Source organism: Micropterus dolomieu, linkage group LG13 (genome assembly GCF_021292245.1).
Source record: "Micropterus dolomieu isolate WLL.071019.BEF.003 ecotype Adirondacks linkage group LG13, ASM2129224v1, whole genome shotgun sequence".
In the NCBI taxonomy this organism is placed as follows: domain Eukaryota; kingdom Metazoa; phylum Chordata; class Actinopteri; order Centrarchiformes; family Centrarchidae; genus Micropterus; species Micropterus dolomieu.
In genome coordinates this window covers 24,137,313-24,163,416 of record NC_060162.1, presented here as the reverse complement: position 1 = coordinate 24,163,416, position 26,104 = coordinate 24,137,313, and the positions used below count along the sequence as shown (strand labels likewise).

Genomic DNA, 26,104 nt, shown 5'->3' with positions numbered 1-26,104 from the left:
GTTGTGGTACGTGACAGCAAGATCTGACTTACAAATATTGTGTGGAATCAACATCTGGGGAACATGAATGTCCACAACAAAATCCATGGCAATCTGGTCAGCAGATGTCAAGAATAGATGTACCAGCCAATCAACTGTGCCTTCCTTGGGCCTTACTGCTAAAAGTGCAAAAATAAAATTGACGCATTTGAGTCTGAGGTATACAGCAGATCAATAATTTGACATCACGTCCATGGTAATCCAATAGGCACAGATATTTGTACGGACAAAAAGAACAAATTGTTTTGTTTTGCTGCCTTCTGGTCTGGAAACCTAGTACAGGCAAGAGTTTGTTGCTGTAACGTGCTGCTTGCTGTATCTTTCTGCTTAGACCAGTGTTTCTTAAACTTTATATGTGGGTCCTGACATGATGTCCTGATATCTAAAATAGTTTCTTTTTTTCTCAGTTAAAAGTCCTCCGCTAGTGGCTCTTCCCCAACTGTTACGTGCTTATATTGACAACATTTGCCAGCACAGTTTCCACCCCAGCAATGGGAATGGCATGTGTGTTGCCTGGAGAAATGCTAATAAATGAAAGCTTTAAAAGCTATATATTGATATGACACCTACAAACACACATGCATTAGTAGTAGTAAGGGGAAGATTATTAAGTTCCTCCAGAACAAAGCAGGGAAACTTCAAACGAAATTGAATTTTGGACCCCTGGCGTAGACTGTGACTGGTTCAGGGATTATTTTTACCCCTCATTTTTCTTACTGAGCTGAGGTAACAGACGGGCAGTTAGACATACTTAATACAACAGCACTGGCTCGACAAGCAGGTAATTAAATGATTCACTAGGTGGTTGTGTTCAAATGTGAGGCAGACAAGCCAACAGGGAGACAGTCACTGAAGCAGACAGACAGTCTGTGACCAGCTGGTAATGTTCAGACAGACCGGCAGGTGGTTATTCAGTCAGGTTTTCAGCACCGTGTTCTCGTGTCTGTCCTCTGGGTGTCCTCTTACAGGGATGTGTGAAAAACTCAATCACGGCCCCCGGCCCCCAGCTGGGCAGGATCGCAGTAATTAAACTATATCACTCAGCCTCACAAGAAGGCTGTGTTTCTCCATTTTCCTATCTTTTTCTTTCTGCCCACCTCATATGGGCTGTTTCTTACATCACTTCTTTAAAAGAACAGTGTTGGACAACATTTTGGGATATTACTTTGGTTCTTGAGTAAAAAAAAAAAGTGTCCACCAACACCTCTAAACCTCACATATAAAAAAGTTATTTTATACTTCATTATTGTACTGATGAGACATAACTTGTTAATTAGTGAGCTTTGGAGGTGCTGGTAGGCAGATTTCGTTTTATCTTTGGACAGAGCCAGGTTAGCTGTTTGTCTCTGCTTCCAGTCTTTATGCAACAAGTTCTCCAACCTAAACGACAACATAGGTCATTTTAACTAACCTCCAAATACGACTGCTGTGAGCGTATTATGTAATAGTGCCCCTACCGGTGGCAAGTGTGCATGCCGCCCAATACTGGAATGTCAAACTCGTTTCCCGACCGGAGCTACGTTTTGGTAAGGATTAGGGGCTACAGGGGGCTGTCAACACCTTTACTAACATAGTTAGCTAGCTAGCTAACTCTAAGCTAAGAAGCTTATGCTACTGTATAAAAAATTTCAATTTTGTTTTACATGGGAACCCGAATGCTGGCCTCCCGGGTGAAAAGCAGCTAACTTACTATCCTTCCACCAAAACCCACCACTGCTGGAGTACAACTTTATGGCTATTTATAATACGTGATCGTCTTTGTCATGTTTTTGCGTTGTACGGCCACTAGATGTCGCTGCCACGATGAACGTAAACTTAATTTATTAATAGTCTTAATTTTGTGTGGCTAAAACGACATGATTAAATGGTCTTTTTTTTGTGGAGGACAGGCTCTCTTTATGCTAAACTAACCTAGCTGGCTGCTAGCTGTACCTTTACACTAACGTACAGACACGATAGTGATATTGATCTTCTCATCTAACTCATGGCAAAAAAGCAAACAAGTGCCCTAAATGTCAAACTATTCTTTCAAAGCTGAATACATTTTTTTTAAAGCTCCAAATTAAGCTCCCAAACAAACAGCCCCATCTTTGCCTTTGAAAGTTGTTATTCTCAATCTCAACCTGTCTGTCAACATTTACACATCATGTTGCAACATTAGTATTAGTCATGTTTCCGTCCACCTGTTGATTGTAAGTCAAATATTATCTCTCCTTTTAGCTCTGATTTGGTCTTCATCACCTCCTGAGAAAAAAATATATGGCTTTTTGGCTGCCTAATGTTTCTTCACCAGCAGCTTTGTCAGTCCAGCTGTTTGGTGCTGGGCAAATTGAGTACAGTGAGTGTATCAGATCTTGTCTGCTGTTGGAGACAAGGTTAAAGTGAAACAATGAGAATGAACCAAAATGAAATTAACTGTGAAACCAAAACAATGAGCTAAAAGAGACAAAACAGCTCAGTTGGTAAAAAATATTGATTCTCGGAGCTTGAATTTCTGACATAGGAGTGTAAGGTCTCATATTTAATGAGTAGAGCTTTGTTCAAACATTATTTCTCATATTCTCCTTGGTGAGCATGTCACCCATTGTGTCCATTTTACACCACCATTCATGTGTAAGAAAGCTCATCCATTGAACCGCGAGGACAAAAGTGTAATTCACTTCTGTCCATGAGTGAACATGAGTATCAATCACACAAGTCACATTTTTTTGCGTGAAGAACAGAAATGAAACCAAATGAAGCGAAAGGTGTGTTTGTTCCTACATATTTTGAGCATGGATCACTTATCTTTCTGTCTCGTTCTGCCATTGTTTCTTCAAGGTAAAATTAGTACAGGTTCTATTGATATTCCAGCGGTAAAGGCTGAATCATAGGATCTGGATAAATATTTGAAGAACCACACAGGAAATGGGTACTTTATTGTGTATGTGTGAATTTGTACACCTTTTTGGAAATCATGTGTGTGTCTTTGTTAATGTATTTGTCTGTGTTTTTGTTTTTATTTGAGTGGTCTGTTGTACATGTGTGCGACAGTACGGAGGAAAGTGGTATGTGGCTCTGTGTGTGTGTGTGTGTGTGACAGACGATAGCATCACCCTCCATATTTCCTGTGCCAGTGTCTGGCGCCCACATGGATATATTGTGGTGATGATAAAGGGATATTAAAACTCATAGCTTCTTCTTCGGCCTGCTCCCTGCCCGACTGTCTGTCTACACGGTCATCAAATCATCCCTTCACAGGCAAATGTGCACACATATAGACACTTAGCAGAAGAAAGTGAGTTATTGATTGTGCGGCATATAAAAACAGTACAGGGGGATGATTCATGTTTTTATATCGTCTTTTCATTCTGTTTCCTCTGGTCACAGTGCCCTTATGTACTGTGAATAAAATATTTTTACATAACACCCAGAACACTGATATTTTTTAAACACTGGTTTGACAAATTTCAAAGTTTTATAGTACACTGTGGAAGCTGGGGAATCATTTGAAATCCAACTATGTCAACTCAAATTTTTTTAACCAACAAAATGATTTTACTTTAATTTATTTCAATTGGATACAGATAAACAAAGACCAATTTCAATCAGTACTCAGTAGGAATTCTGAAATATTTAGATTTTGTAAAACAGCTATAAATCGTTAGATGTGTGGAAGGGCCTTTCTGTGTGGTTGCTAGTTTCTCAGTTGCTGTTAGTTATTAGGTTGTCGGGTGGTTGCATTGGTGTTCTGGGTGTATGTAGGGTGATAATAATTAAAATGGTGGATTTGTAGCTTAATAGGTGTTAATTCTCATCTTGGCATCCTCTCTCATGAAAATTCACCAATTGCCATAAATTTGTTCGATGTTGCTTCTTTCCCTAAATTTTATTATCTTTATTTCCTGGTTCAGGCACGAGTTTTTTAAGCCCGTTTGAGTCTGTTTGGTCTAATTAGTGTTTACAGGGGGTGACCTCTCCTCTTCTGTGAGGTAAAGTGCAGTTACAGGTGAACATCAAGAACGTACACAACATGTACATCTAAAGGATTTGTTACCACGAAACTTCCGCAGAGCTTTTTCCAAGTTATAGAAAGAAAGGAAACTTATAAGTGAGCGTGAATTTCAACCAGTAATGAGCTGCAAACTGTTTAGTTCAGCTCATTTTGTGGAACACAGCAGTGGGTGAGTTTTTCACTAATTACTAAGTGGCAGTGCAATATGCATCTGTGTGTTACCTACACTACACTGTAATGTTAAACAACTGATCCTGACTGAACTCTTCTATCTCTCTCTCAATCTATCTGCTTGAGTGTTTTTTGAGGTGTTGTTTCAGTGGTCATCATTGATTTTATTTGCTTCTAATTGAAACGCCCATACAGTCCAACAACATCCCTGGCATCCTGGCAAAATCAATGGTAATAAGGGTCACCTGAATGCTCTATTTAACAACTGATGGGGCACAGTGGATTGTGGGATCATGAGGGATGCAAAAGACACAAGATGTGCCCTCAAAATTTAGGCAAAAGAAGGCTTTATTTCTCAGCTGATTCAGGGGGAGCCTTTGATTTGGAACAGGTTTATGGATTCAGTCTGTGGACAGCCCTGAACTGAGAACAGTACAGTGGAGAGACACAGATAGAGTGGGTTTAGATGTTCAGCACCATGGAGAGAGACAACGAAAGACTGAGTCTGTTCTGGTTTATTTAATTCTTTACAGTAAAGTTTCTGTAAGTGTGAATGCACGTATACTTGTGCATGCTGACATGAGGGTATTAAGAGGGCTTCTATACACTGATTTGCAGTCTTCATCGATATGTCACCTTTAAGTCATCCCTAAGCTCTGATCTCGAGGTTTCCTATGTGGAGCTGAAACTTGTAAACCAGGGCCGGTATTTATCAAGCTTCTGAAAGTGCCATTTTAGTCTTAAGTGCTGAGAATTCATGAAATTTACTCCTACTTTCAAACTTATGAATAAAAGAAAGTTATCAAACATCTTAAAGCAAAGAATCCCTCTCACTCTCCCAGTTATTTAAGACAGCTCGAGAGGTCTCTCAAGTGGTTAGGAGTTGCCATTAGGGGCTTGTGATGGCGCTGTGGAGACAGAGACATGCGCAAATACTTCAGGACAGGAAGAGCATTTCTGAATTATTTTATGACACGCAGTTTATACAATATTGTTTGGACAGAGCAGGCTTCATCTTTGTCAGCGAGTTGGTGAGGGACGTCATCTCACCACAGACTTTACGCAGCAATGCGCTTTCAGCTGAATTGAAGGTTGTGATGACGCTTCGTTTCTTTGCCACAGGACAAATGCAGCAATGCTGATATTTTAGGGCCATCACAGCCATCAATAAGTCAAATTGTCATGGAAACAATTATGGCATTTACAGCTCCACACATTGTGACACATTTTATCGACCAACAACACCCTGTGTAATCTAGCAAACACAAATACAATTCAATACAATGTGTATATCCTAATGTATTCTCTTGTCAAATGTCTGTTTAATGTAAACTCCTCTAAGGAGTTTTACTATTCAATGTGAATTTATCTGAGAATATTCTTAAATAAGGAATTCTATTCAGTGATTGGTCCTTGCCTACATCGTCATAGAAACTCTTGTTTGCGGCACAGCACAGTGTCGTGAATCAGTTCTAAGACTGACACTTAAGATTTAATCCTCCACTTAACTTAAATTAGGACCGAGATGCTTGATAACTAGCTTTTAAGCGCAGAGCCAAGAATTCTTTTACTCTTGAGTCAATTCTTAGCAGTGTTCACATGAGTGATTCTGAGAAGCTTGATAAATACAGACCCAGTGTGATAAATAAATCACAAATCTGCATGTGGAAAAGTACTGACAAAATTATAAAAAAGGAGAGATTGGAAATCCATCATTGTCGGAGAATTTGATCAACTCCAAAACCTTTACATGAAATATTTATGAAACAATGTATTCTATATTACAAAACAGGCACTTTCATCCCAGCAGAATGATTTCACCCGTAAAGCTAATTCCCATAAAGCACAGATGTGCTTTATCAGTTACCATGCCAACTGGTAACCAGGGACCATTCTTGTTTTCAATGTTGTCTTTCTGTGTGTGTGTGTGTGTACTGAATTTGTATCAGTCCTGAGTGTATGCTACCTTCTATATAAAAGCTATTGTACCCTTGAGGATGTTTCGCCTGCTTTTGCCCTCCAGACAGTACTTAACTGAGAGCTTTAAAAACCATACCCATTTGGGATGTTATAAATAAGATCATTTATATTCATCTGTGTTTTAAAAAAACACATCATGAATCCTCCATTATTTTTTACAGTGAATTAAATAGTCAAGGGAAAACTGCAGCTTGTTTCCCTTTTATCATCTGTTGACAGACTTCTCTCAATCCATCATTCTGTCTCCACCACGTTGGTCAGATTTGCAAGTAAGATAGCTACATAGACTAGAAACTGACCTTACAAAAATCTGATATTGAGTGACTCTGTTTGTGTGTAATGGCCTTGCCCTGCAGAGTGTGTCTGTAGCACACAGCAGTGCAGATTGGACTGAAACAAAATGAAAAGCTATTTCAGTCTTGTGTTTAGAAAAATGTTGGTAAAAATAATTCTGCCTCCTTGAAAGCTACAAGTGTCCAGGTGATATCCCTCTGTAAAACGGCACTTACCGTGTGAAGCAAAGTCTCCCCCTGTGTGGGAATGTTTCTCTTTTATATTCCAGATGAAATTAATATCATTCCTGGCTGGAGTTCACTTATACCTTATATTTCTTTGCACAGCAATTCCTATTGTTATATTCCACCTCCTCTCTTTCTTGTTGACCTCTTCCTCTCTCCTTCTCTCTCTCTCTCCTTAGCCTAGAGCATTTTTTCTTCTTCTGTGTTTCAGTGAAGCACTTAAGTCTCTCTCTCTCTGTGTGTACAGCCTGTAATGAGGGCTGCCAGCTGTGGCTCAATGGCCAGTACACACATGCGCACACACACACGCACGCACACACATACGCACACATGCGCACGCCATGTCGATCCCCCACTTGTTGGTAAAAGCAGATATAAACAGCACATGATGTAATCAGACACCTATGGGATCAACCTATAGGCTGTGTGTGGGGGGAAGGCAGAAAGATTGTTCATACTGGTGCTCAAATGCTTTTCTCTGTTTTATATCATGGTAAATTGGGTTTTGGATAGAAAACAACAAGCAATTTGAATATGCCACCTTTCTGGGAGACTGTGATTGGCAGTTGCAACCATATTGTGTGTATCAGTGCTACAGTGAACTATTGTGTCACATTGGAGAGACTTTAACCATGCTTACTTGATGTTTGTGTGTGTGTATGTGTGTGTGTGTATATCTACAGAATCCTGGCCACGGTGGGTTCGGACTTTGACCTGCGAACACTGCGAGCGGTGAGAGTGCTGAGGCCCCTGAAACTCGTGTCAGGAATCCCCAGTAAGTCACTCTCTTGTCTAAACTCCAGCAAAGTTCTTGTCCAATTTGTTGCTCAGCCGTGAATCGAGCATTGAGACTAAAAGGCAGGAGTACATCCACATAATTTCTCATCTTTCTCTTCTTGTTCTTAGCTTTGATATTTTGATTTATTATTTAATTAATTCTCTGCCCTACATATACAGTAATGATTTATTATCATGACAAGGTAAATAATAATCACAGCTGAATGCAGTATTATTGATACATTGACTGTGATCTTTTATTACTGCTGATACCATTTTTGTAGTGTAGGTTTCTGTTCCCTTACTTTTTTAAATACTTTTTTTTATTTGATTGTACATTTTATTTGATTGTACATCTTGTTGAACTGTGTTCAGTGATAATAGAGCATTCTGATTCTGGTTATTTATCATTTCATTCTTACTTTTTAATTTGTTTTTGTTAATTTGTCACAGTTGCATTTTGGCCCGTTAGTTAATTAGATTTTATGTAGTTAAACTAGTCTTTGTCTTGCAAAGTTGTCATTTTACCTTCGTACATTGGTACATTCTTCTATAAAATGAGGGACATGCACTACTAGCTGATTGAAATGAGGGCCAAAACAACAAAAAATAGGACCCACGTGTCAATAAACCTCCTTGGAAGCCGGTAATTTCAAGAACTAGGCCGAGTCTTGCTAACACTCTTTTCCCTTTATTCTCCTCCATGTTTTTCTGCCTCTCAGGTCTCCAGGTGGTATTGAAGTCCATAATGAAAGCCATGGTTCCTCTGCTTCAGATCGGCCTGCTGCTTTTCTTCGCCATTGTCATGTTTGCCATCATCGGGGTGGAGTTTTACATGGGCAAATTCCACACCACCTGCTTCAAGACAGACACTGGTGAGAGCAACAACTTGGCTGTGGCGCTTGTTTGTATGACAACATTGATTATCAGCAGAGTTGACACCAGGAGAAACTTTTTTTTCTTTCAGCTGTGGTCCTGTATTTGTTATGGATGAGAACATATATTGCATTGCATATTTATGCAGGCGTACATAAATGATTCATAAGTAGCTGCACATTCACAGTGCTGGCAGGCAGCGTGCCTATATCAACGTAACAAACAAGTGCACAGCAGATTTCTTGACAGCCATTCTTCACATCTTGATTTTAATGAAGGTTTTTTTCACAGTCTTCAGGTTCTGATTGATAGCTTCTGCTGTAACTCAATAGGGATGCTTAAGCACTCAGCCTCTTGATCGAATGCAATCTCAAATGGTGTTAATCAGGTCGCAATTCACTAGTTCCATCTTCCTCCTACATGAGAAGTGTGAGTGGGAGTTTAGCATAATAGTGTTTTGTCTCCTTAAATATAAATCATGTTTACTTTACATTACTGCTTACCATTTTCTAATACATGTGATAGACTTTTACAATGCATTTTACCTTTCAGGCAGCCTTTGCTTTCCATTCATTTTTGTAAAAAAAAAGAAAAAGAAACAATCAATTCTTTAAATTTGACTCTTGAAACTTTGCATTATAAAACTATAATGCAGTTTAATTGCAGATTTATCTGTCTGCACTTCATTGCCTTGTGACAAATAAATAACTTTGGCAAACACTTTATTTTATCTGCCCTGAAAAGTCTTACGTTTCCTGAAAATGCCATGTAATTTGGTACAAATTAAAGAGGTAATTAATAAAAAAGAGCACCAGCATCTTAATGTTCCCAGTTATTAGTATCAAACTAATTACAGTTATGCTTACATGGTGCTGTAATTACCATCTGGCCTTCATCAGGATGGTATGAAGGCTGAAAGCTGAAAATGTTTGACGAATGAAGCATGGTGCACTGGAGAAGAAGTAAAGTGTACTGTACATGTGCACCGTTACCGAAATCATTGGTATGGTCATTTAATGTGTGAAGATAAAAAAGAGGGAGAGAGGAACAAAGACAAGCCTTCTACCCTGTGTGTGTGAGTTAGCATAGCAGCAAAAAAACATTACATTACAGTGTTGTTGTTATACTACATCATTATAGTAATTATAGAAAACAGTCGGACTGCTTGGCTGAAATTACCCATTGTGTAATACAGTGATAAAAATTACGAGGAGCCTTTATTTCCCCACTGCTGGTGTCAGATAGAGTGTGAAGGCGTGACTTGAGGGATGTTGGCTGGGCCAGCTGTAAAAATATGTGTATTTGTGTGTGTGTATGTGTGTTTCAGCCAGTCCGGATGCTTGTAGTGGTGTGAGCAGTTGTGACAGCCTGCTAATGTACAGTACGTGTTTTATTGAGTTATTTTAGTCACAGAGACACAGCAGGGTTTGATTAAGCTGAGTAGCACTGGTAACAACTTTCTACACAACGGCTGCTGTGTGTGGTTTTTTTCTGTGTGTGTGTGTGCCTGTATGAATGAGTGAGTCATAAAAAGGTCATGCTGGATGAAGCCATAAGGAACGTGTGTGTCAGATGTCTGGTGTTTGCATGGTTCACTGGGTGTCCCTATACTTGAGCACAGGCTGATTGAAGCCCTTTTCTTCTTTGTCCTTTGCCCGGTGAAAAATTGTTTCTTCCTCTCTTTAATTTTCTCTGTTGAGATGTTGCCTTTAGATAAATAATAAACATATTGTCATGAGCCGTTAATTCAGTTTTGTGTAGGACAAACACACAGAAGGACTGCTTCTTATAATTTCCCTTGTGACAATAATACGATTATAAACAAACTCCACAAACTCCAAAAATGATTTAAAATCCTCTGTAGTCTTCTAGTAGTACTCTACCAACATCCCATTTCCAGCTGCACTGCTTATTACATTAAACTTCTGTGCTGATACTCATGATGGTCCTCTAAAATATTCATGGCTCTTCCTTTAAATTTGTTCATATGCACATTAAATGTTATGGCAATATGTTTACTATAAACAACATGACACTGAAAAGCCCACAGCACTACGAAATACATGCGCTACATACAGTATCTCACAAAAGTGAGTACATCCCTTACATTGTTGGAAATATTTGATGATATCTTTTCATGTGACAACACAGAAGAAATGACACTTTGCTACAATGTAAAGTAGTGAGTGTACAGCTTGTATAACAGTGTAAATCTGCTGTCCCCTCAAAATAACACATCACACAGCCATTAATGTCTAAACCGCTGGAAACAAAAGTGAGTACACCCCTAAGTGAAAATGTGAAAGGGGTGTGCTCACTTTTGTGAGATACTGTATGTCCTTGATCCTTCCAACATATTTATTTAAATGTTATTATTTTTGTTATTGATTTTCATTACATCATTTAAATAATTTTGCATATAAATAAATGTAAGCAGAAGTAAGAAGGGAAAAAGCATACAGTTAAACTTCAGTGTGTAATTAGGGTTGCAGCTAACGATGATTTTAGTATTCGAAGCTTCTATAGATTATTTCAACGATTCATCGATGCGTCGTTTAAGAAGTAGGGGGTGGCGATGGCGCAATGGATAAGACTATGCCTTTGGTGTGACAGACCCAGGTTCAATCCCCCACTGTGACCCATCCACCCTGAGCAAGACAGTTAACCCCTAGTTGCTCCAGAGGAGTGCGACCTCTGGCATGTATAGCAAATGTAAGTCGCTTTGGATAAAAGCGTCAGCTAGATGTAATGTAAGTACTTTTGCTTGCCGCCGCCCCCCGGCACACACTACATCCGACGCTGGTTTCCAAACCACTTTTATCAAGAAAAAATATGAAACAGGAAATGAGCGATCCTGCACACGAAACAGCTGTTGTTTATTATTATAAAGATGGCAATTATAAAGACGTAGAATATGGTTGAAAGGATGGATTAGCACACGCAGGTAGCAGGGATTCTGAGCTACAGAGAGAGCTGCAGGTGAGTTAAAAGGTGCAGCTCTCCAACACCCAGTTAACTCATGACTGTGAGGTTACAACTCACGGCCCAAAAAGGCAGTGTGGACATTTTCAGCTGAGAACTGCGGCTTACTTTGGCTAGCCTTCAACTCAACAATCAGTCATGATTTCAGTTAAATGCTAAAGTTGCTGTTACTGTTACCTTGTCTGTGGTCCGCTGGCAGAACACCGGGGCTTTCTGTTCAGCTGCCATTGTGCTGTTGCAGAGGCGACAAAAGTTTGGTTTCCGTTGGACGGACGGTAACATTACAGAGTTGTTGTTTTCTTTAGCTTGAAATAATCCCATACTTTGGACACTTTCTTTTTTGTCCCTCGCTGTTTTCTCTCTCTAACCCCCACTTTGCAAACAGCTCCATCATAATCACGTCGTGTTCACAGTGTAAACGCGAATTTGTGTCAAAGCATTTTATGAATTGATTTAATCGATGAATCGTTTCAACCCTATGTGTAATCACTACAAATTTATCACACTGCCTGTCTGATCGGCCCGGTTTAGTTTAGGTCTCTGTGAGTTTTGCTTATTGGTCTGTTCAGTATCTGTTATTTAATTTGTTATGTTTAGATTCATTCTTGCCTGTTCTGTGTTTTGGGATCTACTGTTGTTTCATTCTTGTCTTGTGTTTTGTAACCTGTCTGCCAGGTGTTAGTTATTTACCTCTCCTTGTTTGGTTGTTTTATGTCAGTTTGTTCTGTGATTCTGGTCTGTTTACATGTTTTATCTGGTTTTGATCTATCTGCTTGTTTTCATGATTGTTGGGTGTATACTTTGTTCTGTTCATTTGTCTTATCTTGTTTTGGTCTGTTGTGCCCTGTATATCTGTTTATAGGTATTCATGTTTCTGTTGGGATTTGTCTGTGGCTTTGTTAGTTTGGGCCTGTTTGGTATCTGTCTGTGTTTCCGTCAGTTCATCACCCTGCCTGCCTGTGTCTCACCTGTTTGTGCACGCGCCCTCCTCGTTAGTCAGTGCTTAAATGTTTGTTGCTTCTGTTTTGCTTTTGCTGATTCGTTGTATGTTCATCCTCTGAGGTGTTTCTTGCTTGCCTGTCTGTTTAACTGCAACGTTTGCTGGATTTACCCTTTGTTCTTTTGCACCTTGGATTACTCGTTGTTTTGGACTTTGTTTGTGCTACTCTGCGGACAACCTCTGTTTATGGATTACCTTCTTTTATTAGTTGGACTCTACCATAATTTTGGCTTCTTTCCTTTGGTTAATAAATTTTGAAAGAGACTAAATCTGTCCCGCCTGCTTGTACTGCGTTTGGGTCACAAAAACCTGTTCCTGCCTGCACACATGACAGACCTTGACAAAATAGCATTTCTTACATTTTCACCTCATTTTTTTAGTTTTCAAACTTTTAAATTATAAGAAATGCCAGTAAAATTAATTATTAAAAAAAACGACTAAATAAAACTTAAATTATGGTCCCAATGTACTGTGTAAGTGTTCTCCTTTCAATTAGGAACTGCACCTAGCAGAACGAAACAGAGACCGGAGATGTTCCTATACACTGAGTCCGGCTGACACAGCACCTGTCAGTAGGAAGGAAAGGACACATTTTACTGGAGTGACACCGGAGGGATGTTGGCTGTGCAATCTGGCTCTGCAAATCATCGTTAAAACTTGGCACAACTTGTGATCGTGGCACTATCCCTCATGAAAGCCTGGGTGCACAAGGCATCTGTTATACTCAGCACATTTATTCTTTTTCTGATCCCCATCTGCTGACATGTGCGCCAGCACATCCTTTAAACAAACTCTCAGCACCCTCCATACACACTGGTACTATCATCTCTCTTAAGCACATAGATGGCATACATCTTAACCAAGCTGATTAAACCTGAAAACACATCTTTTACAAATTCACAGCAGAGCATAGTTCTTTGTTGAATATACTGTTAATCATATCCTGTGTGTTGGTCTTAGGATGCAGTGTTGTGGGGTTAAGACAAGTTTGTAAAAACAAACTTTAGACTAAAAACACTACTGTACAACTGTATGTATCACACTTTAAATGTAGATATGTCTTGATTTACATCCTTACCTAAAGTGCACTTTCTCTAAGATGCTGTGTATCTGTGTGGGTAACACACTGAGGTGTGCACGTAAAGACCAATCAATAAGCATCACTGATATCATGATCCAACTCAGGCCCTTTCAGCCAGTGAGGTCTACAGTGTGCTGGCAGCTGTAGTTGCAGCTGTGTTGCACCATTAAGTTCTACAAGTATGCTCCAATGGTTTCATAAAAAATGTAAGATAAACTGTAAGATAAACCCAGGTTGATAGAATCAAACACAAAATGACACAAACTATTTGGAGCCTGTCTCTCTGAATATTCTTTTTCATGCTTTCACCGGATAGCAGATAGTAGAGATGGAGATAGGAGAGGTGAGAGAGATACTTGGCTAGACGCGACACCCCAAGACTAGAAACACCTGGTTTTGTAATATGGTGTAATATTGTATTTTCACTTCCCCCAGTCACTGCAATGTGGCAAAAATGTTTAATTCTAGGCTTAAATTATTTTTTCCCCCCCAATATGCACATTTTGATGAGTCATTTCATTCATGGCTAAGTAATTGTAGAGGAGAAGGGGCAGCTGACAAAAAAGTAACTTCCAGATGTTCTGAGTGGAGAAGAAGGGCTACTATATTGGCTACTGGCTAGGTGCTTTTGCAGCAACAACAGTGGCGCTTTGTTGAGCAAAGCCACAGAGCAAAGCTCTAAATTCATCTGTCAACTGTGTACCGACCTTCACCTGTAGTCACAAGCTTTGTGTAATGACTGACAGGATGAAGTTGCAGCCTCACTCTGCATGATAAGGTTAAGAGGTCAATGGCCTCCACTGAGAGGAACCAGTTGAGGTGGGCAGAGCACTTGGGAGGGATGTCTGTGGGTGTTTCCCTTGGAAGAGTTAGCAGCATGACTGATGACTAATTGTGAGGGGACACATCAGTGCAGTGTGCGGCAGCTGGAATAAACTGCAGGGGAAAATGACATTTTGGCTGCTCTGCTGTACCTGCTGCAGTTCTGACCCACATAACACCTGTTAGCATTTGGGGCCACTCAAATCATTCCAGTGGCTTAAGTGGCAGAGAATATGAAAACTTTTCAACAATCTTTTCAATCATGCATTCACTTGAGATCCATATATCAATCTTTCTATCCATCCGTCTGATAGATACTTCATAAGCAGTTTAAAAAAAACAACACACATTTACTAGTGAATGTAAAGTGAAAATGTAAATATGCATATCAAAACTCATTCCCTTCCTCTCTTTTTTTCTTTTTCGGTCAGGTGAGAGAGCAGTGGACTGGCCCTGTGGTCTGGAGCCCCCAGCCAGGACGTGTCCCAACGGGACCCAGTGCAGAGAGTACTGGACCGGACCAAATTTTGGTATCACCAACTTTGACAACATCCTGTTTGCAGTGCTTACTGTGTTCCAGTGCATCACCATGGAAGGCTGGGTGGATATCCTTTACAGCGTGAGTTTATATACACTGAAAACTTTGGAATGTTGTTGTTTGCAGTAGAAGCTTGATTTCTTGCTTTCTGTCTTTCTGTTTCCTTCTTCTTCTTCAACATCTGTGAGTATCATAACAATTACTACCGCCTCTAGGAACCATTAGGGTTATAACACCATGAATAATTCACTCAGAGAGTGGCACACACACTCTTTTTCCACCACCGATATGCTTAACATTCATATAGAGACACACATTGGCTTCTGGGAGCTACAAACTACAAAACTGTGACCATTGAGCGGCTCCCCTGAAGAATTTGGAGGATTGGTTTGTTGCTGAAGGGCATCTTGAAAGTAGTTGGTCACGGTGTGGAGCACTTTTATTCATGTGTGTGAGAGAGAAGGGGGAGAGAACCAGCCTGCTGAAGCAGAGATGGTGAACAGGTACTTCAGGGTGTGCCTGTATTGGTACTTCATGGATAGTAAGGTGGCAGGCAGTGGCACAGAGGACACAGTGTACCTGTCTAGTGTTAGTCTCCATTTATGTATGGGAAGTTTATTTTGAACAAAAAAGTCTGCCAGTATCTCAGTACACTTTTTATAATTATTTATTATTTTTGTATTATTATTATCATATTATTTTTATATATGTATATATTATAATATATATTATATTATTATTTTATATAATTATTATAATTTAAATCTTTGTTTTGCTTCGGTATTAATGTATATTGTCTGCTATGTAGCAGAAGGGAGTTACAAAACTCAGATAAATATATATAAAATATAAAATATAACCTGTTATATTGTGACAAATAAAGGTATCTACCTACCTGCGTTCCTACCTGCAAAAAAGAAGACAATTACAGAAAGGGAACATAATAACATTATAAATGTGAAGCAAAAATGCATACAGATTATTGCTTATTTACAGAAAGCATGGGAAAGGAGAGGATGGGAATATAAAACTGGGTGTCATCTGCATAAAAATTGAAATTAAGATTCAGTTAGGAAGCATGTACCGTGAGAAAAGCAGTGGAAATAGAAACATGGAAAGAGAGGGCAAATAAATGTCACATAATAATCTACATTTTGGCCATGTGGCTTGGGTCACTGGGACGACCCCCCCCAGCCAGCCAAGTTTTAATGCTTTTTCTCTCTCTTATCAACCCAAACAAGGACTCAGCCTTAGTACCGGGTGCACACACTCTACTAGGTGAGCTGCTAGGGCCCCCTCAGACTGTTTTGTTATCTAAATGCCAGGATCTCTCTGGTTTTTCAGGGCAGCAAAAAGCATCATTATGCCTTTTAAAAACACACAATCCCAGAACACAAAAAGAAAAACAAGAATCCCTTAAGGACAAGGAACGTCCAGCCAAGCAGAACTAAAAAATGGCGAAGTGTCTGGGCCAATCCCACGATGGCTGTCTGACACCATCTGTTTTAGTGTTTGTTTGTTTTTAGCAAATGATGAATGCAAAATTTAACATAAGCCTCACATATTGGACTAACAGTACCCGCCAAATGAGAAAAAATTTGACACAGGTTTACATTTAAAGACAAAAAAAAATTGATTTCTTGTGTTTACAGAGTCATGAAAGGTTTGAAAGGTTTCCTCTGATGTAGGGACACATTGAGATAATTTAAAAAAAAAAGAAAAGGAGAACAGAGGAGAATGGAGAATTTTTTCACAAACACCTTGTAATATGTGACATAAATTAGCCAACATACAAAATTTGAATGTTGAAAATCTTTCAGAAAATAAACATAAATTTCCTCATCTGTGGTGGTCCAAACATTAGAAATGTGTGATGATCTAACATTGCAACAGATGTGAACATGTTTGAACAGTGGCCCATTAATCATCATTTTACATAATAATAGGGGGGGCAGTTGCTCAGTCCATAATGATTAGGCTGGGAACCGGAGGGTCGCCGGTTCAAATCCAGCTCAGACCAGAGTTGCGGACTGCGGACTGGTAGCTGGAGAGGTGCCAGTTCACCTCCTGGGCACTGCCGAAGGAGGCCTTGAGCAAGCCCCTGAACCCCTAACTGCTCACTCTGACATCTCTCCGTGTGTTGCTATAGGTCCTGTTTGTGTGCATGTGTGTGTCTTTCAGACCTGTGTGTGAAAATACTAACAGAGTGAAAACCTCATGGGATTAAATAAAGTATATCTTCTTTAAAATTAGATTAATTTGTCATATTTAGCACAAATTGTACCTTACACAGGATGCTTAGTGTAAGCAGCAAGTTAGCAGAGCAGCAGTAGCCCAATGCACACTAAAGTTATGCTTGTAAAACACAGAAAAAATAGACTGTAAGCATAAAAATATGCTTTAGGACATGTTGTGTGTGTGTGTATGGGGCAAGTGTAACAAACCGTTGCGCAGACAGCTATGGTGAGCTATATGAGCCTAAAACATTTCTGTGTAGACATGCAGTTATAAGGATTAGGGGCGGGAATCTCTTGGCACCTCGCGATTCGATTTGGTTACGATTTAGAGGGCTAAAACGATTATGATGCATCTTGATGCATAATTTTTTTCTGTACAGGATCTTTGGATAATTAATAAAACTGAAATATAATTATGAGGATGTACAGTATACTGGACAGAGCTGTACACCAGATTAGTCTAAGCTTGTACCTGATGTTCTCAACCCTTGACAAGTAGGTAAGTTAGTAATAACATACAGCTGAGCTAATTAAAATTAATGTTACTTTGTTACTAATTTAGCTGACATTACATAACAGCCAAAAAACGTGCTGCTAGCGCTAACAGCCTTCACTTTTCCAGCAGTTGGGGAAACTACAGACTTTTATTAACAGACACACTGTGACCTACACTGCACGTTCAGACAAACCCTTACTGCTAATATTTTTCTCTGCTAACTTTCACTGTCATGTTCTGCCGCTGCCAAGTGTTGAGTGTTGAGTGTTACCGCGCTCGCACAGTGTGCGAGTTAAAATCATTACTTGGGCATTGATATTAATGATTGTGTGACATTTAAGTAGGGTGGTTATTCATTCCTCAGCGGTGGTGTGCCGAGTACAAGGGGAACCTACAGGGAACACTGGTCTCTGTTATGTGCACGCCAGAGATGGTCCGGGTGCTGCACTTCCGCGAGCTCCGTCAGTATTCCGTCAACATTACGTTATCAATTAACATTTAAATAATCGATTTTTTTGATATTTGTTAATCGAGTCAGAGTCTTCCACGTCCGCATCGCGATGCATCTAAGAATCTATTTTTTCTCCCACCCCTCATAAGGATAGATGATGTGTTGATATTTGATACAAACCTAAATTGTGAAGCTATTATCAATCAAAAACTGCCTAAATCGTGATATTATATGATGTTGAATTTAACCAAAAGTCAAAGATCCCTGTGTGGACAGTTATGTTCAGGTACATTAACATTAGCTTTGGAGTTAGGAGTAACAGCTTTTTTTTATGTGATTTAGATGAGATTGACGAGATTGAAGATGGTCCGTTTAATGTTTTAGTGCTCATCATATGATCTTCTTCTGGTTCAATGACTACAAAATACTTGAGTTATGTTTTAGGCAGATATCCCTTTTTGTGGCAGATTTTATTTTGTTTGGGATGCAGAGTAATTTATGGTCTTTTCTGGACAAATGTTGTTTCACCGGTTCACTACATAAAAGATCCATGCTAATGCACTGTTAATGCTATAAAACCTAGATAAGTTGGAAGCAAGTGTGACAAAGCACATAGATGTTTCACTGAACGCCTTGAATACAGGTTTTGTCATTGATAACCATCGGTACAAAATTAGGGTTTTGGCTTTGTGCAACTCTGCTTCTGATCATGCTGTAGACCATTCAAGTCTTGGTGCAAGCTACCTGTTTTCTTTCTTGCAGGTAGCTGTTTGAAGTTAAGAAGTTAATGCAGTCATAGTGAATTGCTCTATACTCGCTGAAATATGCTAAATTATTCTTGATCCATCACATGTTACTTGGCAGTGATTTATTTGTTTCATTATTTGCACATATACTTCTTCCTCTAGTTTACTCTCCCTTCCTCTACATTTATCTTCTTAATTCCCTAAACACCTCTCCTTTTCCTTTCCCTGCCTTCATTTCTTTTCCCTCCAGATTCACCATTCCCACGAGAGAGCAGCTAACTGGCACTACATTGTGAGCCACTTACAGAGAGCCATCTTTCCTTCCTTGCTCTTCTTGCTTGTTTCACTCCAAACATCTCCCTTAGATTATTGTGGCTTATTATCCTTAGCACTGCAGACCAATGCTTCTGTGATCAGAGGAGGCCTTTTTTCCCCTCAATCGGTATTTTTTCTTCGTATTTTGGGCTTTTTCTTTTCCTTCTGCTCAAAGTCATTCCTTTTGATCCACCAGTTATTTTTACTGCAGCCTTTTTGTGTTGCTTTTATTACAGCATTTCTTCCTGCCCATCTATTCAACCAGGTCTTTCTCTCTGCACAGCTGAATTTCACCATCCAGTCATCTGTCTTTTCTTACTTTCAGTATGTTCTTTTTCATGACAAGACATGCAGGAAGAGGTGTTTGGATAAGGTAGGAGAGATTTCTCGTGGCCTTATAGAGACATTCATACAGTCATTTTGGGACTTCTTGAATTGGTCTGATTGCTCTTAAGGTTTTGCTTTACACATGTAGACATTGTTGAGCTCAATGGAGAGTCCTTACAGTGTTTCACTGAAGTAACACCTGGTTCACACCTATACATCCACCATTTGCTGAAGCCTTTGGTGACTCACTCACTGTAGGCTTGTGTGTGTAACAAGTGCCAGTTATCCATTACAAGAACCATGGCCATGGAAAATAATTGTTTGAGTCTGGCTGACAGGTGTGCATTAGCATGCTTTGACAGGACACTGCAGGTAGTATTTTCTACAGTTGCTACTTGCTAACATTTACTGATGAGACAGATCTAGCCATGGGCTAACCATAGCCTGATAATGCAGCTTGACATGGTGTTCATGTGAGCCGATTTGTTGTGGAAAGGGGAGGTGATTGTAGCCAATTCAGTGGCCTGTCCACTGACCATGGTCGCTAACATGGACCATTGGTCACTACCATTAGGGTCTCTGAAGCTAGAGCTCTTGATACAGTACAACACAATCTAGGCCTAATTGAGAAACTGTTCAAGACCAAAAAGACCTCATGATGGACAACTGAGCAACTTCATAGTTATACTGTTAAATGAAATGGCTCATCACATGCATAGATGCAAGAATAACTATAAAAGCATGATAATTAACGGATTCTGATCTCTAATATTTATTTGGCTAACCATGCTGCCAGTACGGCCAGAGAAGGGGGAAGGTGCATTAGGACCACAAAGACCACTCCACATGCTGTTGTTCAAACACTTTGCCTCCTCCTTGTCTGTTTTCTATACTTTCTACGTCAGTTGTCACTTACGTAACAACCCCTGATATGACATGTTTGACAACCTGACCTTTGAAGAAGAACCTGTGAGACTTTGGATCCCACAGTATCTAGCCAAGTCACGACACTTCAGAAATACAGGCTGGTGGGAGACACAATATGGAGTCCAGTGCAGTTAAACTGGATTATCCAATGGTCTATCTGGGCAAGTGTTGTGCACTTGGGGCCCAAGCTAGGGGAAGTAAAACCTTTTTTTCTTCCTTTTTTATTGTTTACATTTCAGACATTGTGTATAACCAACGAAAAAAAATATTTTTTTTATTTCAATCAACGATATCCAGCCTCATCCTGTGATGTGTGGTAAGGTGCGCTAAGTCAACATTACCTCACTAATGATCTGCTGTGGATCCCTGCTTAACCTTGCCCGTATGCTTTATTCAACCAAGAAAAATGAATTTGTTGGTGTTTTTTCTGATTGGAAACACGGTGATCGTCTGCGTGAGAAAATCACAGAGCACTGTTAACAATGTTAGCTTTGTCACTGGGAGCTGGACTGTGAACCTAAACTAGTGCAACAGCTGTGGGCAGAGAAGCGGTAACTGGCGGGAGGAGCTCAAGTGGGTTGTGACTGTCATCAAATTTTAAAGTGAGAGAGGCCTTTCTTTACGTGGCGATGAAGTAGCCTTATGTGTTTCTGCGTGAGTTATGGAAGAATCTTTTCCATCTAGCTGGATTAGAGGTGAGGCAGTACGCGTTTACATAATGCCAGTGATTTACAGTAAGCAATGGAATGCATTGATATTGTGGCTGCTGGTCCAGGAAAGCATTGTTGCAATCATGTGTTGTAAATCCTGCATGAATCCAGGTGTTGATCAGTGTAAATCCTGTAGAGCCTAAGCGATAGGGATTTTGGGGGCGCAATGCCGATATTAAATTGAAAAAGAGCCAATTTTTAAGCTGATATTTTGATTTTGAAAATGTTTGGATAGAAGACCCAATTCCTACTACTAAGAACACGCCGATATTGAAAGCTGTTAAGTATGTTTGCTATAATACCTTTTCCTAAATGGATTATTTAAAAAGAAACTTAGATTACAGTCTCAACAACTGAACATGGAAACAACTGCACATCAATAAATATTTGCTGTTAGAATATGCAGAGAGAACAAGCATATGGTATTCAAGTCTAGTTTATTCTTTAACCAGCACTACCGAACCATTTCTCAACCAGTACATGACTGTCTACAACTTTGAGATTTCACCCCTTGCACATTTGAAAGAGGAGCTAGATAACTTTGTTTGGCTGAAAGCTGTGTTCAGCTCAGATTTATTTAAATGTTGGACTGTAACTACAGACACGCAGCTCGCGGATGTATTTAGAATAAGTTAAACGCTATAATTTTACCGCTCATTGACGTTAGTACTCTTCAAAGGATAAACATGGCATTTACTAGCTTTGTGCTTAATCTAATTTAGCAATTGGCCCCGTTAGCTGCTGTAAGCAATGTTAGAGAATATTTAAGTTAGTAAGTAAGTGATGAACAAGGAGATATGAAGGACCCTTTGCTAGAACTGCCACAGTGTTTCAGAAATAAATCTACAATTAAGTCTGTCAGCAGCGTAGCCTCCACCACTCAACCACTGTAACATTAACCATATTGCTGTGACCCGGGAGGAAACCAGGGGAGGGCAATGAAAAATTGCACTCTCCCAGGAAAACTGGGTGGGTTGGTAAGACTTATTTGGGAGAGAGAGAAATAAAATTTAAGAGGAGAAATGATGAGTGCTATTTTTATTGTTTAAGTATTGTATTTCATGTGACAAATGACCAATTCAGCATGAACTCTGTCATTGGTTTTATGCTCGACTCTGGTCAGCTGATTGCTTTGTTTTGTGGTGGATTTGTGGCGCTGTTATCAACAGGGGAGTTGCAGAGTGCCTTCCGCTGACATTATGCAACACTCATGACGTGATTGAACGATCTGTCTCTCTGTTTCTTTTTCGGCTGCTATAAACATAGATACCAATTTAAATGCAATTGCCGATAATATCGCCCAGCAGGTAAATCAGTCCTGTATTAACTCGAGGTGTTTCCAACAAATAATTCAAAATCTTTATTGTGCACACGTGTGTGTGGGTTGGTGGGTGGGGGCTCTAAAAGACAGGGGCCTCTGACTAATCTGGGCGTGGCTGTTCACCTTTTGTACACCTTTTCATTTCTGATTCCAGCTCTTTCTTCTCCCCACATGCTTATCATGGTTTGTTGATCCAACAAGCCCATTGCATCAGTTTTGGTTGTTAAAAAACAGTTGCCATTACTGATGCGGTAGTAAATGGTGCTTATTGTTTTTACAGTAGTCATAATGAAATGTTGCCACATTTCTTTGACTCATTGATTGACAGCATTAGTACCTCCTGAACGTAACTGTAACTTACTGTCTGAGTAGGGCAGAAATGCTCCACAAAGCTTTCCCCAAAGAAAGTGGCAAACAAAGGAAATCAAATGACGATGTTACGTAGTGGAGAAAAGCCATAGGTGTATTTGTGTGAATGCAATGGAGCGTGCATGCATGTCATGTATGCTTAAATATCCTGAGTCTACAAAAGTAGATGCACTCTTGGTACAGAAGCAGGAGGGGATGGAAAAGTCTGTAACGTCATGAAGCCAGAATAGCACTCAGGCGGGGGCTTTATTCTCTGGATTATATACTTTCCTGTTACCCAGCATTAACCTTGCAGATTGATGACTTTGCTACCTCTGCCTGGAGGGGGAATCGCTCAGACCTTCCTCTCTAATGGTCTAAAAGAAAATGCAGAGCACCCCTCCCCATCCTCCATGTCATTACAGTCCTCCTCCCTCTTCTTCCCTTATTACTTCCTCTGTGCCGTCCATCCCCCCACTTCCCTCATAACACCACCTCCCCCGGCGAGGCATCATCCCAGGATCCTGTGGTCTCCCAGCAGCTGATGTAGTGGAACGAAGCACTGCCGTCTGCCATGTTATTCTTCAGCTGGAGGGACTGGTGACAATGAGGGCACATTCAGACTGATGATAGCTCTCTGATGGTGTGAACATGTTGTTACAGGTACCAGTGAGAAGATGAAATAAAAACCAGGAAGTCCAATTTAAAAGCTTTTCAGACAGCAAGACAATTTAAAATTTGTTTAACAGTTTGAGCAGAGCCTTGAAAATATACTTTTATCGGCATGATGTAAATTCAGTGTAAAGGCACGGGAAAAAGACACAGGCCATGTTCAGACGGAGAGTAACACTGTTCATTTCAATGTCTGGCAAAATGTTTAACCTATTGCTGCAGTGCACTATCATCAGGCAATGCACTGCACTGACCAACTGAATACTTGCAAGCACACATTCCTAGTAGATTATTTCTGTCCAGAGTTCTAAAATCCTATCTCCTAGTATTATAAACCACTGTATTTCTATTACTCAACCCTGGCTTCCTGTCTCATAAGTAGTCATCTCAAACCATAACAACATGCAATACTCAGAAATAATCTACTAGAAATGTGTGCTTGCACGTATTCAGTTGGTCAAAGCAGTGCATTGCCTGATGATATTGCACACCTCTGCCCCTTGCCTTCATTTAAAGCAATGGTTTTGGTTTTTATCTCTCGTTAACCCGCCCGTTGACTCTCTCGCTATCCCTAACGTAGAAACAAACTAGGAGTAAACTATTTTTCTTCATCAACACATCTCACTGAAATATCATTTTAGACAAGATGCTCTTGTAATAAGGAAGACCGCAAACCCAACCCATGTTCCGTGGAATTATTATTAAACCCAGTGTAAAGTGATGTTTTAATCAAGAAACAGAGCAGAGGAAAAGGGAAGAGAGTGCAAATGAAGAGAGATTTCAGCTTATGCTAATGATCATAATGTTGCCAGCCGGAGCAGAGCTGTGCTTTTGATTTGAGCAAAGTATCCTCCCATCAGTTTCGTTTTTAGTGTCTAAACCCCCACAGTGGATGTTATTGATATGCTATAACTTCAGAACACTGGAGATTATGGTGGAATATGCATCCAGAAGTTCAAGCTATCCAAGCAGAGAATAATAAGCATTATCCTTCCAAATTATTCTGTCATTTGCTGGATTTATATATTGCCCTTCTCCTCTACATCGACTAAATGTTTCCTGCTGTGATAATAACTAATAATGTGAAGACAGATTGCTGAAGGCATAATCACATGCTGTTTTTCTCCAGATGATTTTTATTAGCTCAGTATTGTTTTTCAACATTAGCACACAGCAAATGATCTGGATTTCTTTTGGGCCTAAACAGAACATGCCATGTAGTGAATCGCTCTCCAGCACAAGACATGGCCACCTTCATTTTCACCTCCAGATCTCATTTTTATTTTAAATATTGTTACCATATTATCAGTGTCCAGCATCAACTAGATCAGATATGACTTTTTAATCTTGACATCATTATCTTGTTCATGTTCACCCCCCTGCACCCTGCTTTGGCAAGGGAAATATTGGGGATTTTTTTTAGTTGGGTAAAGTGAAGAAGAGGTCATGATCATGGCTGAGAGAAACCGTTGCTGACTATTGGTAGGAAACAGGAAATGAGTAGTGATCTCCCATGTCAAAGTCACATGACACTGCTGAACTACTTCCCATGAGGTTTTGCGTTGGCAGCGTCATTTCTGCTTTTGAAATCAACAGACCACAGTCACGACTCATAGGGCACTAGTAGTCCTTGTCTGGTAAATGTAAACATAGTGCCTTTTAAGTATTTGAATAAACAGCAAATGCTGTTTTTCTTTTGAGGATAGTTTTGAAAAAAGAAGACGCAAACTTACTGTTACCTTTTCAAAAACCTTCCCCTAACCTAATGCAAACCAAACCTTAAAGTGGGACACTTCAAAGTCCTTCAAAGCAGGTGGAGAGTACTCCTGCATTTGTGAAAGAAGTTAAAGCCTTTTGTGGCTCCAGAGGGAGCAGTGCAAAGTAACTAATAAATTGCCTCTAGTGATCTCACGTGTTGATTGGGGCTTAAGACTAAAACTTTGAAAAGGATTCCAGAGGACATTTACTACAGTATACAAAGATCTCGTGCAATTATGGACCAGAGTCCTTTTACCGAAGTAAAACAACAAAAAATGGTCAAGTCATTGATACTTTATTTCCATCAAGCATGTGCTGTTCTGTGGTTATAAGTCTTTACTGTCACGGATTTGTATGGTGAAGCAGGTAGTAGATTGGAGGACCCAAATGCAGGACACGAAAGCCAGCAGGAACAGTTCAGAAGGGTTTTAATACAACAAAAGGCGAGCACACTTACAAACTGAGTGGCTGATGACAGAGTCCCAAAACAAAGGCAGTCCAACAGAAATCCAAAAGGGTGACAACCAGAATCCAAAACTGAGCAGGGTTACAGGGAGACACGGTGAGTAAGGCTGGAGACACGAGAACAAACTGCTACACAGGGTGACAACATACAATACCCCGACAAAGACAAGACAGAAACACAAGGTATATATACACAGGGACTAATGAGCAGGGCGGGAGCAACACAGGTGAAAGACATGAGGCTAACGAGGCACAGGTAGGGAGAGAGAGAGAGAGAGAGCAGGGGAAAACAGAGACAGACATGCAGAGGGATCACTGGGGTAACAGACATGACAAGGGTTACCGAACACTAGACGAAAGACAAGACAGACCCCCAAAACCCAACAGACCAAAATAAAGCCAACTAAACACAAAAGTGCAAAACACCGCATGGCAGACAGGCAGAGTGTGACATTTACACCTGCAGTTTTGATGGTTGTGTGTTTTTATGAGCAAAAATATAACTATAAACCATCCTGATTTTTGTGTTGATTTCATTGGTCACTTTAACTTG

The 26,104-nt window shown here is 39.9% G+C and overlaps 1 protein-coding gene across 1 annotated transcript in view; it reads left to right on the top strand.

Annotated features, from left to right (window-relative positions):
• The first annotated feature begins 1,436 nt into the window (after nt 1-1,436).
• The window catches only part of LOC123982279 (voltage-dependent N-type calcium channel subunit alpha-1B-like), a 42,601-nt gene continuing 17,933 nt past the window's right edge, over nt 1,437-26,104 (top strand). The window contains exons 1-4 of the mRNA XM_046067720.1: nt 1,437-1,565; nt 7,386-7,477; nt 8,202-8,354; nt 14,672-14,859. Of these exons, the coding sequence (XP_045923676.1) occupies nt 8,228-8,354; nt 14,672-14,859 (315 nt within the window). The 5' untranslated portion in view covers nt 1,437-1,565; nt 7,386-7,477; nt 8,202-8,227. The remainder of the gene's footprint in view (nt 1,566-7,385; nt 7,478-8,201; nt 8,355-14,671; nt 14,860-26,104) is intronic.